A 19218-nucleotide genomic window follows, 5' to 3' on the forward strand; every position below is an offset into this window, starting at 1 on the left:
ACACTCAATGTTTTCAAGGGGAGACTGGATAGGCACTTGAGGGAAATAAACTTGCAGGGCTACGGGGATAGAGCGGGGGAATGGGACTGACTGGATTGCTCTACAGAGAGCCGGCACCGACTCGATGGACCGAATGGCAGCCTCCTGTGCCGTTATGACTCTGTGACATCTCCTGGTTGTCCCTTGCTCTTGTGCTTTGTGTATGTATATACTTTTCTGGAAAGAGGAAGTGTAGGAAACAACATTTTGTGTTGAACTTCTCCTCAACTCAATAACATTCCACTGCAGTGACATCACGGATAAGAACCGTGCGAGCACTGGGTGAGTGATTGAAAGGCGTCAGTAGTTGTGCAGATATCTTTCATAAGAAAGAAAGAACTTGCATTTCTGCAGCACCTTTCAGGACATCCAATGAAGTACTTTTGAAACACAGTCACTGTTGTAATGTAGGAAAGACGGAGGGACTGTAGGGCAGTCCCCTTTAAGTAGCAGCAAGGTCCTGGTTGCTGCTGAATTAACATTCGGAGCTTCTTTAGCCCCCCCTGTCCCTTGAGCGGAATAATGATTCCAAAGCGAGAGCTCCCTTTTGAACACGTTGCCCGTTTAAGCCACTTCTGCCTTTTGTACTAAACAATGAGGTGATCAGGGAGGTAGCACAACAGCTGTGTATCCAAGGGCAACCAGAGCGGTTACAGTCAGATAAAAGAATGGGAATATAGAGTCTGAAGACTTAAAAACAAACCGCCAATTACCAGAATGAAGGAAAACATAAATAGAAATAGATGGGAAAGTGTTGAATACTCCACTTCTCATTAATCAGAAAGCTTACCCCTCAAATCAAAGATTCTGAGGGGGATTGACAGGGTAGATGCTGAGAGGCTGTTTTCCCCTGGCTGGGGAGTCTAGAACCAGGGGTCACAGTCTCGGGATAAGGGGTCGGCCATTTAGGACTGAGATGAGGAGAAATTTCTTCACTCAGAGGGTGGTGAATCTTTGGAATTCTCTACCCCAGAGGGCTGTGGAGGCTGAATCGTGGAGTATATTCAAGGCTGAGTTCGATAGACTTTTGTACTCTCGGGGAATCGAGGGATATGGGGAGCGGGCGGGAAAGTAGAGTTGATGTCGAAGGTCAGCCATGATCTTATTGAATGGTGGAGCAGGCTCGAGGGGCCGAATGGCCGACTCCTGCTCCTAATTCTTGTGTTCTTATGTCTCAGCAGGCCTCAAACCCGAGTCAAGGTTCATGACCTTAAACGACGTGACCATGGGCTGTACCAATTATGCCCGGCAATTGAATATCCACGAGTAGAACTATTTCGTGGATTTTCTTTCTTGCATGGTGGCGACATTTCTTAATTCGCAATTAATTTCATTTTTGTGTCGCATATCTTTGGCAGACTGACTTTAAAGCCGTTCTTGGCAGTCAGCACCTGTCCGTGTGACTCCAATCAGTGGAGCCAAATCTCCAGTCTGTCACTGGAAATCTCAAGGATGGCTTGGCAGGGCCCTGCACGTGCCATGAGTTCATGGGAAATGGAAGAGAACAAAGTATTCTGCTTAAGCAGGATGATGGAAGGTCTTAATCGAATGCCGTGACAGGCCATATATTTTTCTGCTAAAGGCATGAAGTCACTGATGAGGAAGATGAGACAATGCTGGAGCTGATCTTCTGATTTCTCCCCGCAGTATATTTTTTGGAGCTAATTCTTTTAATATAAATTGTTTTACCGGATTGTTTGCTTGCCTATGACCTCCATCTATCTTCCTTTCAATAGAAGGGTGAGTGAGTTGGCCACATACTCCTCTGTAGCTCTAGGTACAGTTCCAACTTCATGATTAGCGAAGAGTTCGGTTTAGGTCACAAAGTCATGTTTCCAGAAGGTGGGTCATCTGGTACCTTGGCTGGGAATAAATGACTGAAGTTGGACCAGGCACAAGGTAGAGTTAGCACAATAAATGTTTGCCTAATGCCTTTAAGAGTTAAAGTCATCACTTGTGTTAGAAAGAAAGAACTTACATTTATATAGTGCCTTTCACGAACTCCCAAAGCGCTTTACAGCCAATGAAGTACTTTTGAAGTGTAAGTCCCTGTTGTGGTGTAGGAAACGCAGCAGTCAAGTTGCGCACAGCAAGCTTCCACAAACAGCAATGAACTAAGTTATTTTTTTTTAGGTACTGGTTGAGGGATAAATATTTGCCAGGACATCAGGAGAACTCTTCCTGCTCTTCTTCCAAATAGTGGCCGTGGGATCTTTTACATCCACCCGAGAGGATGGCGCTCCCTCAGTACTGCTCCTCAGACAGTGCAGCGCTCCCTCAGTACTGCTCCTCAGACAGTGCAGCGCTCCCTCAGTACTGACCCTCTGACAGTGCAGCTCTCCCTCAGTACTGCTCCTCAGACAGTGCAGCGCTCCCTCAGTACTGACCCTCCGACAGTGCAGCTCTCCCTCAGTACTGCTGCTCAGACAGTGCAGCGCGCCCTCAGTACTGCCCCTCCGACAGTGCGGTGTTCCCTCGGTATTGCCCCTCCGACAGTGCGGAACTCCCTCAGTACTGCTCCTCTGACAGTGCAGCGCTCCCTCAGTACTGCCCCTCCGACAGTGCGGCGCTCCCTCAGTACTGCCCCTCCGACAGTGCGGCGCTCCCTCAGTACTGCCCCTCCGACAGTGCGGCGCTCCCTCAGTACTGCCCCTCCGACAGTGCAGAACTGTCTCAGTACTGCCCCTCCGACAGTGCAGCAGTCTCCCTCAGTACTGCACTGAAGTGTCAGCCTAGATTTTGTGCTCAAGTCTCTGGAGTGGGTCTTGAACCCACGACCTTCTGATTCAGCGGCGAGAGAGTGCTGCCCACTGAGCCACGGCTGACACTGTAATGTTAGATTGGCCTGGAGTTTCCTGGCAGCTGTTCCCGCTCCACCACCAGAACTTCGGTGGAAGTTACCCAGGCGCAGCTCCAAGGAAATCGTGGGTCACTTACCCGAACTCCACTCATGCGAACAAGACAAAACCCAGAATGATACATTCCATGATATGAACGTTACTTAGAATGTACAGCACAGAAACAGGCCAATCGGCCCAACTAGCACATGCTGGTGTTCCTGGGATGTGAGCATCGTTGGCAAGGCCAGCATTTATTGCCCATCCCTAATTGCCCTTGAGAAGGTGGTGTTGAGCCGCCTTCTTGAACCGCTGCAGTCCGTGTGGTGAAGGTGCTCCCACAGTGCTGTTAGGGAGGGAGTTCCAGGATTTTGAACCAGCGACAATGAATGAACAGCCGATATATTTCTAAGTCAGGATGGTGTGTGACTCGGAGGGGAACTTGGAGGTGGTGGTGTTCCCATGCGCCTGCTGCCCTTGTCCTTCTAGGTGGAAGAGGTCACGGGTTTGGGAGGTGCTGCCGAAGAAGCCTTGGCGAGTTGCTGCAGTGCATCTTGTAGATGGTACACACTGCAGCCACGGTGCGCGGTGGTGGAGGGAGTGAATGTTTAAGGTGGGGGGATGGGGTGCCAATCAAGCGGGCTGCTTTGTCCTGGATGGTGTCGAGCTTCTTGAGTGTTGTTGGAGCTGCACTCATCCAGGCAAGTGGAGCGTATTCCATCACACTCCTGACTCATGCGCCACACGAGCCTCCTCCCACCCTACTTCATCTCACCCCATCAGCATAACCTCTATTCCTTTCTCCCTCATAGAACAGTACAGCACAGAAGGAGAACATTCGGCCCATCGAGTCTGCGCCAGCTCTTTCGAAGAGCAATCCAGTCAGTCCCACTCCCCCGCTCTTTCCCCATATCCCTGCAACTTTTCCTCCTTCAAGTATTTATCCAATTCCCTTTTGAAGGCTACTATTGAATCTGTATCCACCGCCCTATCAGGCAGCGCATTCCAAATCCTCACCACTCGCTGTGTAAAAAAGTTTTCCCTCATCTCGCCTCTGGTTCACTTGTCAATCACCTTAAATCTGTGCCCTCTGGTATCGACCCTTCAGCCATTGGAAACAGTTTCTCTTTATTTACTCTCTCTAAACCCTTCATGATTTTGAACACCTCTATCAAATCTCCTCTCAATCTTTTCTGCTCCAAGGAGAACAACCCCAGCTTCTCCAGTCTATCCACGTAACTGTAATCCCTCATCCCTGGAACCATTCCAGTAAATCTCCTCTGCACCCTCTCCAAAGCCTTCCCGTCCTTCCTAAAGTGCGGTGTCCAGAATTGGACACAATCCTCCAGCTGAGGCCGAACTAGAGTTTTATAAAGGTTTAGCATAATTTCCTCTTAAATGCAACGGTAGTGAACTGGGACCCTGTTTCTCCTTTTTTGCAGAAAGGGGCTGGCTATCACCTGGATCTCTTTTTGGTGGCTATCCTAATGGCCCTTTGCTCGTTCATGGGATTGCCCTGGTATGTGGCTGCCACTGTCATCTCCATCGCGCACATCGACAGCTTGAAGATGGAGACTGAGACATCGGCACCTGGGGAACTGCCCAAGTTCCTGGGAGTCAGGTAGGAAGCTTCTCACTGGACGACGTGCGGCTGATTCCAGGAACTTGTGGGCAGTGTTTTCAATCATTGACATTTGTACAGAGTTTGAGTAACACAATCTTATTGGCACTAACTCTCAGTAAGAACATAAAAAAATAATAATTAGGAGCAGGAGTCGGCCATTCGGCCCCTCGAGCCTGCTCCGCCATTCAATAAGATCATGGCTGATCATCGACCACAAACTCCACTTTCCCGCCCGATCTCCATATCCCTTGATTCCCTTAAGGGTATCTTAAGATTAAGGGTCTGGCATTCTAACAACTTTACAGAAATTTTGGATGCACTTTAATTTCTTTGAACATCATCGAACCAGCATGTTCCAGAAGCCCATCTTCAAAATCATGGAGAGGGAAACACGGAGAGAACACGGAGAGGGTAGAGAGGGAATCACGGAGAGGGTGGAGAGGGAAACACGGAGAGGGTGGAGAGGGAAACACGGAGAGAAGACGGAGAGGGTGGAGAGGGAAACACGGAGAGGGTGGAGAGGGAAACACGGAGAGAACACGGAGAGGGTGGAGAGGGAAACACGGAGAGAACACGGAGAGGGTGGAGAGGGAAACACGGAGAGAACACGGAGAGGGTGAAGAGGGAATCACGGAGAGGGTGGAGAGGGAAACACGGAGAGAACACGGAGAGGGTGGAGAGGGAAACACGGAGAGAACACGGAGAGGGTGGAGAGGGAAACACGGAGAGAACACGGAGAGGGAAACACGGAGAGAAGACGGAGAGGGTGGAGAGGGAAACACGGAGAGAACACGGAGAGGGAAACACGGAGAGAAGACGGAGAGGGTGGAGAGGGAATCACGGAGAGGGTGGAGAGGGAAACACGGAGAGAACACGGAGAGGGTGGAGAGGGAAACACGGAGAGAACACGGAGAGGGTGAAGAGGGAAACACGGAGAGAACACGGAGAGGGTGGAGAGGGAAACACGGAGAGAACACGGAGAGGGTGGAGAGGGAAACACGGAGAGAACACGGAGAGGGTGGAGAGGGAATCACGGAGAGGGTGGAGAGGGAAACACGGAGAGAACACGGAGAGGGTGAAGAGGGAAACACGGAGAGAACACGGAGAGGGTGGAGAGGGAAACACGGAGAGAACACGGAGAGGGTGGAGAGGGAAACACGGAGAGAACACGGAGAGGGTGAAGAGGGAAACACGGAGAGAACACGGAGAGGGTGGAGAGGGAAACACGGAGAGAACACGGAGAGGGTGGAGAGGGAAACACGGAGAGAACACGGAGAGGGTGGAGAGGGAATCACGGAGAGGGTGGAGAGGGAAACACGGAGAGAACACGGAGAGGGTGAAGAGGGAAACACGGAGAGAACACGGAGAGGGTGGAGAGGGAAACACGGAGAGAACACGGAGAGGGTGGAGAGGGAAACACGGAGAGAACACGGAGAGGGTGGAGAGGGAATCACGGAGAGAAACACAGAGAGAACCGCCCCATGTCCGCTCTCCCGCCATTGGTCACCCAACACATCACTCTCGTGGCGGCCCACCTTCCCTCAGCCAATCGGAAAGCGAAGGACCAATTGGATGATTTCTGACTGTCGGTCAAATAACGCTTCTTATTCCCATCTCAGATATTTTTTTATTACTAATAACCAAAGTGTTCAAAGGAACTTTTTTTTTTAAGAACGCTATTTTTTTTTAATGCCCGGGGTTTCTGCTCACAGTCCTGGAGATGAATTCCTGGAGACTACATTTACACCCAAGCCCAGGAGGAGGGAGATCAGCCCTACACAGTCTGTCAGAAGCGTAGCTATCCGTGTCCTCCGTGTTGAGGGTTCAAGTCCCACTCCAGGGACTTGAGCACAACAATCTAGACTGACACTCCCAGTGCATTGCTGAGGGAGTGCTGCACTGTCAGAGGTGCCGTCTTTCAGATGAGATGTTAAACCGAGGCCCCGTCTGCTCTCTCAGGTGGATGTAAAAGATCCCATGACACTGTTTTGAAGAAGAGCAGGGGAGTTCTCCTGGGGTCAATATTTATCCCTCAATCAACATCACTAAAAACAGATTATTTGGTCATTATCACATTGCTGTTTGTGGGAACTTGCTGTGCGCAAATTGGCTGCCGTGTTTCCCACATTACAACAACGACACCACTTCAAAAAGCACTTCATTGACTGTAAAGCGCTTTGAGATGTCCGGCGGTCGTGAAAGGCGCTCAATAAATGCAAGTCTTTCTTTCTTTTTTCTCAGTGGGAGTAATCAAATGCGTCACAGTTCAGTGAAGCGATTACTCAGTCCCGAGCCACACGTACAAAGTCTCATGTGACGGTTGGCATAGCTCACTTAAAGGCTGCATGACTATTGTTACTGCAGAGCATCTTCCCTCATTGTCCCCTCCCCCAGCCCCAACCAGCGATTGAAGCCATGTTTTTGAATCCACAAAGCTGGATTTAATCACACAGGGGCCCGTAATGAATCATGTCGGGTTCAATGTTACAAAGACATGAAGCGAAAAGCCCTGGTGTTTGGGCTGACTGCCTGCCCAGGTTTTAGTTGTCGCCCCAGGTAGGGGGCGGTTACCAGGACCCCAGCGCAGGGGCAATTAACGGCTCCTTCTCCCCCAGAATGAGGTAGCGGATGTCAGGCTGGCGCTTCCTGCTCGGTTGGCCGAGCTGATTCTGGAGGTGAGGCCGTTACTGTGGCTGGAGTGAAGAACTCGGGGACTTTTTGCAACACCATCGAGTCAGCTGCCAGTACACACAACAGAAAGACTTGCGGCCACCTCAGGACGTCCCAAAGCGCTTTACGGTCAATGAAGCAATTTAGAACTGTCGTAATGTGGGAAACGCGGCAGCCATTTTGTGCACAGCAAGCTCCCACAAACAACAACGTGATAATGACCAGATCATCTGTTTTAGTGATGTTGGTTGAAGGATAAATAAATTGGCCCCAGGACACCCCTGCTCTTCTTCGAAGTAGTGCCGTGGGATCTTTACCATCCACCTTTACCAGTCACTGAATATATTTAAGAAGGAGATAGATAGATTTCTAGACACAAAAGGCATCAAGGGGTATGGGGAGAGAGCGGGAATATGGTATTGAGATAGAGGATCAGCCATGATCATATTGAATGGCGGAGCAGGCTCGAAGGGCCGAATGACCTACCCCTGCTCCTATTTTTCCATGAGAGGGCAGACGGGGCCTCGGTTTAACGTCTCAACAAGAAGATGGCGCCTCTGACCAATGTGCCCTCTAATATTTTTTGGGCGCACGGCCCTTTTAAAGAGCTACGCAGCCCATTCAATTTCTCGCGCATGCGCGGTTATTTCAGTTGTAAAGCCGTTGAGTGGCACCTCCAGCTCGCTGGGTGGCCGCACAGCTTAACGGGAACATTCCCTCTGACAGTGCAGCAAATCCTCAGCGGAGACTCAGCCGAGATTTTGTGCTCAAGTCCCTGGAGCGGGACTCAAACCCACAACCTTCTGACTCCAGCGGCAAGAGTGCTGCCCCCTGAGCCACGGCCGACGCCTGTTTTGTTTTTAATAATGGGAGGGGGATACCCTCAGTGCGGTCAACAGAGACTGCGAGTAATGTTCTTGTTTTATCTTAAGCCTCACTTCCCTGTTCCAGCATGCTCGTGATGCTGACTTGCTTAATGCTCTTTTGGTTTGGCTCCAGGGAACAGCGAGTGACCGGTCTTATTGTCTTCATCCTAACCGGTGTATCCGTCTTCATGGCTCCCATACTAAAGGTACCTCATTTAAGCATTTATTAATAATAAAACAATCGCACATTTTTCAGGGGGTGTAATTAACTGCACAAATGGTCACTTTTAGCCTGTCTCGTGTCTCTGTTCTAAGCTCTGTCACTAACCAAAATCCAGCTACACATTAACAGCGTTTACCTTTCATTGTGTTTTTTTTTCTCTCCCGTGCTATCAAATGAAAACTACTAACAGGAGCGCGCGCACACAGATACTCACACACACACACACAGACAGACAGACACACAGACAGACAGACAGACAGACACACACACACAGATACTCACACACTCACACACAGACAGACAGACACAGATACTCACACTCACACACACACACAGACACACACACAGACACGGACAGACAGACACACAGACAGACAGACACAGATACTCACACACACACAGACACACACACAGACACTCACACTCACACACACAGACACACACATGCACACACACGCACACACTCACATGCACACACTCTCACACACACACTCATACACACACACACACAGACACTCTCACACACTCACATGCACACACTCTCACACACACACTCATACACACACACACACAGACACTCTCACACACTCACATGCACACACTCTCACACACACACTCATACACACAGACACACACACTCACACACACACACACAGACACTCTCACACACTCACAGACACACACACTCACACGCACACACACAGACACTCTCACACGCACACACTCTCACACACACACTCATACACACACACTCACACACACAGACACACACTCACACACACACTCACACGCACACACTCTCACACACACACTCATACACACACACACACACAGACACACACTCACACACACACACACAGACACTCTCACACACTCACACGCACACACTCTCACACACACACTCATACACACACACACACACACAGACACACACACACACACACTCATACACACACACACAGACACACACACTCACACTCACACTCACACACACAGACACTCTCACACACTCACACGCACACACTCTCACACACTCACACGCACACTCACACACACAAGGCTGGACATGCCTGAAGTGGTGCACAAACCTTGCTGAGATGCTGCAGGACTCTCCTGCCTCCTAGTGGCAGTCGCTCGCCAGTGCCTCTGAGAACATATGAATACAAGCAATAGGAGCAGGAGTCGGCCATTCGGCCCCTCGAACCTGCTCCGCCATTCAATAAGATCATGGCTGATCATCGACCTCAACTCTACTTTCCCACCTGATCCCCATATCCCTCGATTCCCCTAGAGTCCAAAAATCTATCGATCTCAGCCTTGAATATACTCAACGACTGAGCCCCCACAGCCCTCTGGGGTAGAGAATTCCAAAGATTCACCGCCCTCTGAGTGAAGAAATTCCTCCTCATCTCAGTCCTAAATGGCCGACCCCTTATCCTGAGACTGTGACCCCTGGTTCTAGACTCTCCAGCCAGGGGGAAACAGCCTCTCAGCATCTACCCTGTCAATCCCCCTCAGAATCTTATATGTTTCAATGAGATCACCTCTCATTCTTCTAAACTCCAGAGAGTATCGGCCCAATCTACACAATCTCTCCTCATAGGACAGCCCTCTCATCCCAGGGAGCAATCTAGTGAACTGAGGCTGTGTTGTGCGAGAACAAATGACTTGTTATTTTGCGAGTGAACAAGGCACAACCTAAATGGTCCAATTTTGAAGGGGTCCAAGTTTAAAGAACAGAGAGACCTGGGGGTGTACGTACGCAAATCTTTGAAGGTGGCAGGACAAGATAATAAAGCATATGGGATCCTCGGCTTCATAAACAGAGGCAGAGAGGACAAAATCCAGGAAGTTATGCTGACCCTGTGTAAAACACTAGTTCGGCCCCAGCTGGAGGATTGTGTCCAATTCTGGGCCCCGCACTTTAGGAAGGACCTGAAGGCTTTGGAGAGGGTGCAGTGGAGATTTACTGGAATGGTTCCAGGGATGAGGGAATCACGTGGAGAGACTGGAGAAGCTGGGGTTGTTCGCCTTGGAGCAGAGAAGGCTAAGAGGAGAACCAGAGGCGATATGAGGGGAAACCTTTTTACGCAGCGAGTGGTGAGGATTTGCGCTGCGCTGCCTGATAGGGCGGTGGACACAGATTCAATAGTCGCCTTCAAAAGGGAACTGGATAAAAAATTAAAGGAGAAAAATTGCAGGGGTATGGGGAAAGAGCGGGGAAGTGGGACTAACGGGATTGCTCTTCGAAAGAGCCGGCACAGACTCGATGGGCCGAATGGCTGGAGTATTCTATGATTCTGTGATTTTTTTTTCTTTCGAAATGTTAATGACGTAAGAAAACTACTAGGCACTTGGTCTGAGTGTTAAACAAGGCTTTAATCAGCTGTTTTTCAACATGGAGATCTAGTTGTGTCCTTCACTAGTTCCTGTTAAAGAATGTCCTGAGCAAGCTGGGCCCATGCCCGAGTATTTATACTCTCCCTGGACAGCGCCACCAGCAGGCCGCCCAGTATTATTTCATAAGTCAATTCCACATGAATGACAAGATTCATGTCAGTTAATATAAAACGTGTCGCTGGGTGTTATTTTCTTGTTTGAGGGTCAGAGTATTCCCTGAGTCGCGTGTGAGCCATGAGGAGGTAGAATAATGGGGGCCTGTAGCAGCGATTTTTCCACACACCGAGCTTCTGATTGCAAGCTGTGGGGAACTCCCCTCTGACGGGGAAGTGGGGAATTGGAGAGAGAGAGAGGCGGATAGCTCCTGATAACCTGAGCGTGGGTGGCCCACCATTAATAAGGAATGCTGCGTAACCTGCAAAAGGGAGGAGGAGAGAAATAATTTAGGTGGAGGGCGGAGGTGAAAGAAGGAAGGTCCCACCCGCTCAGGGACTAATCATGAGTAAACAATTAATAACTTGTAAGGGCCCACTCACCCCCCCCCCCCCCCCCCGCCGTGCCACATTGTTAGGGAAGGTCAGAGGTTGCCAGTGTTGCCTTAGCATTTTTAGGAAAGATCCTGTTCTATAGAAGCAGCCTGCAGGAAAATGGTTTAATCGAAGTTGCATGGTCGGGGTGGGGGTTGGGAGGGGTGGAGCCGGTGTTGAGCGGCAGTGTGAGACCGGCGATAGCGGATCGGCTGCCCTGTGTCCCGAATGCTTTCCCGTTGAATTCAGTGGAAAATAAAATCAGGCCAGGGTGAAAAAACGGGCTGTGGATTCGCGATCGCAAGACCCACACTTTCACAGCTTCACCCTCAGCTTCCTGCATCAATAATATTTAACGGCTGTAGAAGATTATGGAAAGAAATTGCATTTCTATCACGCCTTCAGGAACTTCCAAAGCGCTTCACAGCCAATGAAGTATTTTGATGTGCCGTCACTGTTGTAATGTGGGAAACCCAGCCGCCAATTTGCGCACAGCAAGCTCCCACAAACACAATGGCCTAGAAATTCCGTGGGCTGCGCCACCCGTTAGTGCCCAAAGAGGGCACTTAGTGGGTTGTACGCCACTGGCCACGCCTCCCGCTAAATTTAGCGGGACGCTAATGGCGGCGCTAGCCGTTAGCGCGTGTGCTGCTACCCGATGACGTCATCGGTTGCGCGCAGCACCCCGCTACCCGCCCCCCGATCGCAAAATTTAGTAGCGCCCCCTGCTTTTATGCCGGTTGCAATTTGCGACCGCGGTTCAGGGGGGGCCTACCCGCGGCGGTAGAGGCACTGAGGCGGCCCCTTTTTTTTTGCTGGCTGCCTGCCAGCACCCTCTCTGCGCTCCCCGTCCCCGGCCTCCTGAGGCCCCACCCCTGCGGAGTGCCGACTGTGTCCCAAGAGCCCGGCACTTCTCCCTCAGTGCCGGGGCTCTTTTGCCGGCACTCGCGCTCTCTTCGAGCGCGCGCTGCAGCAGGCCCCCTCCCCTTTAAGAAGGGGAGGAAGGCCTGCAGTACCATGTTGCACTGCGATCTTCAGCTTGCAGCGCTCCAAGAGGGATGCGGGGCGCCTCGAGTAGTGCCGCGCGCTTCCCCTCTGGGGCACTGAAAGTGAATTTGCGGCGGGCAGCCCGCGACTACCTTCCGGGGCGGTACTTCCGGCACCCCTGGCGAAGCTGGCACCCCCCCAAACAGGGCGCCACTGAATTTTTAGGCCAATCTGTTTTAGTGATGTTGGTTGAGGGATAAATATTGGCCCCAGGACACTGAGGCTAACTCCGCTGCTCTTCTTCAAATAATGCAGTGGGATCTTTTACGTCCACCTGAGAGGGCAGACGGGGCCTCGGTTTAACGTCTCATCTGAAAGACGGCATCTCCGACAGTGCAGCAGCACTCCCTCAGCACTGCACGGGGAGTCTCGGCCTAGATTATGTGCTCAAGTCTCTGGAGTGGGGCTTGAACCCACAACCTTCTGACCCAGAGGCGAGACTGCTACCACCTGAGCCATGGCTGACACTGTAGTTGCTACTCTTCAAGAAACCATAGATGTTTATAGCATAGAAGGTGGCCATTCGGTCCATCATGTCTGTGCTGTCTCTTTGCTACAACAATCCAAGACTCATTCCACTGCCCCACTCTAGCCCACCCCCTCCCCCCCACCATATCCCTGGATCACCTTCTCCCTTCAATATTTATCAAATTAGGCAAAAGATGCAGTGGTCTTTGCCTCAGCCAGTCCCTGTGACAAACCGTTCCATGCCACCCAACAACCATAAAAAGAAATATCTCTTCTCAGCCCTACCCCTCTTCTGAAAAAGAACAGGTAGCAGTTGAAATGGTCTTTTGAGTGCTGTTGTCCAGGGAGAATTGGCAGGGAATCGGAATTCCCTGTTTGAGAACGTTCGTGGTGTGTGGGTCTTTTTTTTTAAATCTCCATTTTGTAAATGTTCCTCCCGTACAGCAAAGGCAAACGTGGCAGAGAACTGAGCTCATAGCCTCCAGACAGTTTTTCAAAACCTGTACGCTGTGTGCAAAATTCAGTTGCAGTCACATACGTGACGAGCCGGCTGGTATTGCCTGGATTCCTCCATTGAAACCCCCTCAGCAGCATTATTCCCTGTCGTTTGTCCGAGCCTGCCACTCCCTCGGCTTAAAATACCCAAGTGACAGCCACTGAGGAGGCCAGCAGTCTCCCGTGAGCTTCCAGGTCACAGTGGGCTGGTGGACATTAATGAACTGCTGTGTTTACAGACAAACGGGTAATGCTGCTTTCATTAATAACATAGCAAAACGTTAAAAGGGTGAAGGGAAATAGATATGGGGGGAACAATTCAGTTGGTTAGAGCCTCCTGTTAGCGCCAATAGCTGGTGCTAACGGGGCGCTGATGCAGTAGCACCGGGGCGAGGCGAATCCAGCGCCGCGTGGCAAATTCACCCCCCCCCCCCTAATATCGTTGTGCCGACGGTATGAGGTACCACCAGGGACGTCAACGCCAGGCAGATCGTAACGTCAATGAGCGTGCAACACTCACTGGGTTCCCCCCCCACCCCCACCGATCTGCAAAATTAATTGTCACCGCCTACTTTTGTGCCTGGACCAGACAATGACAGGGAGAGCAGGCGCACAGCTGCAGGAAGCCGGCTCCAGTGACGTTATTTAAAGGCATCAGCATTAATCACCCGCAGCTGTCAAGGCAGGTTAGTGTCAGGGGTTTCTTGTCAGTTTCACCCAGTGGGAGCAGTTTGTTTGAGTAACTTCAAGCTTTTTTATCAGCAATCTACTGGCAAGTGCAAAGTGCCTACATTTATTGTTCAACGATTCAAACTGCTACACTTGGCAACATTAATGGGGGCTGTACTGGCGCCACCTCGCCCTCCAGGATCTATGGCGGAGAGAGCGTAGTAGGCAGCCAGAAATACAGGAACATGTGCGCAGAGGGCTGAGGAAGGAAATCAGGGCTCTCAACAGGAGACCTTACCCTCTGAGGGTATTCCGACAGCAACTCTCCTACCTTCAATTAAGTGAGGAGCAATGTATTAGACAGCTCCGCATCACCAAGGCGGTGGTCACAGAACTCTGCCACATCCTCCAAACAGACCTCCAGCCTCACAGCAGGATGACTTAAACCCCAGATCACTTTTGCTCACCACATGCCCATCATACCATCCCTGTGTCGTGCCATATCACAGCCTCCTCCTGGGCGCAAAGGTGAAATGAGAGAGACCACAAAGTATTGCAAACTCCATTAATAAATTTATGCATAAACATATCACATTCATTCTAATAACTAATGACCCTTGTGCCTGCCATAGTTGAATAGCTGTCATTGTGTGCAAGGTGTGAGATGTGGGTGTGAGTGTTGGTGGTAGAGATTGCTGGTGGGTGAGTGCTGGGGGTGTGGTGCTTTGAGCAGTGTGTGAAGCTTGTGGTACAGATGGTGGTATGTAGCATTTGTTGAAGCATTCAATCACCCTGACCACCTGACTGAGGTGGATCGGCCATGAGCACACCTGCTTCAGTCCTCCGGCTCCTTCTCCTTGTCGTGCTTCTCCTTGCTGAGGCAGCTGCACAGCCAGCAATGCTGAGAATGAGGTGCTGCAGCATCAATGAACCTCCCCTTTAAGTACTGTGAAAATCCTGTAGCAATGATGAGTTGAGATTAGACTGCACCCGATGTTGGTCCACTCTTTGCATCCACCCGCCTTGGTTCTGTAACCCTTAATACCCTTACCCAACAAAAGTCTACCAATCTCAGTTTTGAAATTTTTAATTGACACCCCCCAGCCTCAACAGCTTTTTGGGGGGGAGAGAGTTCCAGATTTCCACCACCCTTGTTTTTGTTCGCATCTAAACACATTACATGGAAATGGAAAGGCATTGACACGATTGTGATGAGAACGTTTCTCATCGGTAGTGGCCTCGACTCCCTTCCTGAGGAAAGTTAGACTCGCCCAACACTTACTTTGATGGCGATATCCCTTTAAGAAGACAATAGACACTAAATGGTACAATTTTAAAGGGGGTGCAGGAACAGAGAGGTCGGGGTTCACGTACACAAATCTTTGAAGGTGGCAGGACAAGTTGAGAAGGTGGTTTCAAAAGGAATATGGGATCCTGGGCTTTATAAATAGAGGCAGAGTCTAAAGGAAAAGAAGTTAGGCTAAACCTTGATAAATCACTCATTAGGCCACAGTTGGTGTATTGTGTCCAATTCTGGGCACCGCACTTTAGGAGATTTACCAGAATGATACCAGCAATGAGGAACTTCAGTTATGTGGAGAGACTGGAGAAGCTGGGGTTGTTCTCCTTAGAGCAGAGAAGGTTAAGGGGAGATTTAATACAGGTGTTCAAAATTATGAAGGGTTTTGATAGAGTAAATAAGGAGAAACTGTTTCCAGTGGCAGGAGGGTCGGTAACCAGAGGACACAGATTGAAGGTAATTGGTAAATGAACCAGAGGGGGAGAGGAGGAGAATTTTTTTTAATGCAGCGAGTTGTTGTGATCTGGAACACGCTGCCTGAAAGGGCGGTGGAAGCAGATTCAATAGTAACTTTCTAAAGGGAATTGGATAAATACTTGAAAAGAAAAAATTTGCAGGGCTGTGGGGAAAGAGCGGGGGCGGGGAGTGGGACTAATTGGAGAGCTCGTTCAAAGGCTGGTTACCGACCCTCCTGTCAGTAGAAACAGTTTCTCCCCATTTACTCTATCAAAACCCCTCATAATTTTGAACACCTCTATTAAATCTACCCTTAACCTTCTCTGCTCTAAGGAGAACAACCCCAGCTTCTCCACTCTCTCCACGTAACTGAAGTCGCTCATTCCTGGTATTGTAATACAGGAAACTCTTTTAACCGGCAAAATTCAGGAGTAGGTTCAGGTAAGTTTTACTATATATTAGTGGCCGTGTAACCGGGGTTCCTGGATCTGTGGCCGTGTAACCGGGGTTCCTGGATCTGTGGCCGTGTAACCGGGGTTCCTGGATCTGTGGACGTGTAACCGGGGTTCCTGGATCTGTGGCCGTGCAACAGGGACTCCTGGATCTGTGGCCGTGCAACAGGGACTCCTGGATCTGTGGCCGTGTACGGGGCTCTCGTACCTTGGTAAGTATACCTCTCTGTAATCCAGACTTTTTGATCAACCGGCACCACACCGGTCCCGTCGGTGCCAGATAAAAGGAGTTTCCTGTAGTCAATCTCCTCTGCACCCTCTTCAAGGCCTTGACATCCTTCCTAAAGTGCGGTGCCCAGAATTGGACACAATACTCCAGCTGGGGCCTCACCAGACATGTCTGAAAAACCTGAGGGGAAAGGTTGTCACTTCAGCACAAGTCACTCAAGCCCTGCTTGGGAAGAATATCAATGCATAGACATTTATTATGTGGTAAGGTCAGAGTTCCTGTATGCTTAAAAAAACAGTTTTCCTGGGAATTAAAAACTTTGCACGATTAAGTTCTCTTTCAAATGAAATCCGTTCTAACAATAATGGTTATGTTCCTTTGGTTTTGGTGCTTTACCACTTTTCTTGTATTTGTTTGTGTTTAAATTATATTAAGACTAAGCGGGATGTGTTTGTTTTTTGCTATTAAGGCTGGATTTTAAAATTCTCAAACTTGTTTTCAAATCCCTCCATGGCCTTGCCCCCCTCCCTATCTCTGTAATCTCCACCAGACCTACAACTTTCTGAGATCTCTGCACTCCTCCAATTCTGGCCTCTTGCGCATCCCTGATTATAATCGCTCCACCATTGGTGGCCGTGCCTTCAGCTGCCCGGGCCCCAAACCCTGGAATTCACTCCCTAAACCTCTCCGCCTCTCTCTCCTGTTTTAAGACGCTCCTTAAAACCTACCACTTTGACCAAGTTTTTGGTCACCTGCCCTAATACCTCTCTATGTGGCTCGATGTCAGATTCTGTTTGATAATCGCTCCTGTGAAGTGCCTTGGGATGTCTTACTACGTGAAAGGTGCTGTATAAATACAAGTTGTTGTTGAATGTGGGTTAAAGTGGATGGTTTCTCAGTGTCTCATTGACTTCTTCTTTCATTCCAGTTCATCCCAATGCCGGTACTTTACGGAGTTTTTCTGTACATGGGGGTTGCTTCTCTGAATGGTGTGCAGGTAGGTAACCATAGCGACATGTTCGCCGTTTGCAAGTTAAATTCCAGAGAAAATGTCTGATAATTATTAACCAACACGTTGATTGCCAAGGTTAGTTGGAATACCTGTTGACAGAATATTATCAGAGAGATGGTTATCTCACCACGAGACGACAAATTATTTCATTTCATGGCCTAATAATGAAGTCATGTTGTGTTCATAAAGTTTGTAAAGATGCAACATAAATTTATACGGTATCTTGCAATCTTTCATTGACAAGCTATCAGCTGAGTGTATAATTCATTAGCTGCCATGTATGTCATACAGAATCACACAGCACAGAAGGAGGCCATTCAGCCCATCGTGCCTGTGCCGGCTCCTTGAAAGAGCTCACCAATTGCATAAGAACGAGGAGCAGGAGTCAGCCACACGGCCCCTCGAGCCTGCTCCGCCACACGGCCCCTCGAGCCTGCTCCGCCACACGGCCCCTCGAGCCTGCTCCGCCACACGGCCCCTCGAGACTGCTCCGCCACACGGCCCCTCGAGCCTGCTCCGCCACACGGCCCCTCGAGCCTGCTCCGCCACACGGCCCCTCGAGACTGCTCCGCCACACGGCCCCTCGAGCCTGCTCCGCCACACGGCCCCTCGAGCCTGCTCCGCCACACGGCCCCTCGAGCCTGCTCCGCCACACGGCCCCTCGAGCCTGCTCCGCCACACGGCCCCTCGAGCCTGCTCCGCCACACGGCCCCTCGAGCCTGCTCCGTCATTCAATAAGATCATAGTTGATCTTCAACCTCAACCCCACTCTCCTGCTCGATCCCCATATCCCTCGATTCCCCTAGAGACCAAAAATCTATCGATCTCAGTCTTGAATATACTCAATGACTGAGCCTCCACAGCCCTCTGGGGCAGAGAATTCCAAAGATTCACCACCCTCTGAGTGAAGGAATTTCTCCTCACCTCAGTCTTAAATGGCCGACCTCTTATCCAATTAGTCCCACTCCCCCCTGCTCTTTCCCCACAGTCCTGCACATTTTCTTCCCTTCAAGTATTTATCCAATTCCCTTTTGAAAGTTACTATTGAATCTGCTTCCACCGCCCTTTCAGGCAGCGTGTTCCAGATCACAACAACTCGCTGTGTGAAAACATTTCTCCTCATCTCCCCTCTGGCTCTTTTCCCAATTATTTTAAATCTGTGTCCTCTGGTTACCGACCCTCCTTCCAGTGGATTACAAAGAAACATATCCATGTTGGATGACTTGAGGCGATTGCGGGTTGTAATGTTGAATTATTGCCCCTTTCAGCTGAGGGGAAAGTGACCATTGAGAAGCAGTTGCTTGAAAGTTCCTCCCTTTTTTCAAACAGCACCTCCGCCGACCGTCACGCTGTCCATCTCCATTGGACCGCTGTTTAAGGAATTCAGTTGTGCTTTTCTTCACATCGCCTCCCTCTCCCTCTCGCCAAGAACAGAGCCGCCATTGTCACAGTCAACCAGAACAAATAGCTCATTGGGGCCTCACTTGAGATCATCTCGGCTGTAACCCATATCCGGTTATAGGATCCGCTTTAGGTTTTAACAAGCGAGTTTGCAGTCCCTTTGTCATTGCTCTCTCGCTCTCATTGTCCCTACTGCTCCTTTTCTCTCATCAAGAATGAAACTTTATTGAGCTCCTCAATGAGATATTTGTGATTCAGTGTTTTGCCTAACCTTTTTTTTAATGGAATCTATCTGTGCTGTCGCAATGTTTCTATACATCTTGTACATCTCCCCAATACATGTACTCCTCTATGTACCAACATATGATCCACGCTTTCACCTGTACCATCACCTATATGTAACCCACGCTCAAACCAGTGCCAACCTGTATCTAAAACACATTCTCGTGCAGGCATATTTCAGTTATGTGGATAGACTGGAGAAGCTGGGGTTGTTCTCCTGA

At 49.9% G+C, this 19218-nt stretch overlaps 1 protein-coding gene across 1 annotated transcript in view; it reads left to right on the forward strand.

Moving 5' to 3' along the window:
* Nucleotides 1-19218, forward strand: part of LOC147122516 (electrogenic sodium bicarbonate cotransporter 1-like) — a 229974-nt gene that overhangs the window by 193508 nt on the left and 17248 nt on the right. The window contains 3 exon segments of the mRNA XM_086006102.1: nucleotides 4319-4497; nucleotides 8170-8242; nucleotides 17231-17299. Coding sequence (XP_085862228.1) covers nucleotides 4319-4497; nucleotides 8170-8242; nucleotides 17231-17299 — 321 coding nt within the window.

The sequence above is a fragment of the Somniosus microcephalus genome, chromosome 2, assembly GCF_052327205.1.
Source record: "Somniosus microcephalus isolate GS21.2 chromosome 2, FLI_Smic_1.0, whole genome shotgun sequence".
Classification (NCBI taxonomy): domain Eukaryota; kingdom Metazoa; phylum Chordata; class Chondrichthyes; order Squaliformes; family Somniosidae; genus Somniosus; species Somniosus microcephalus.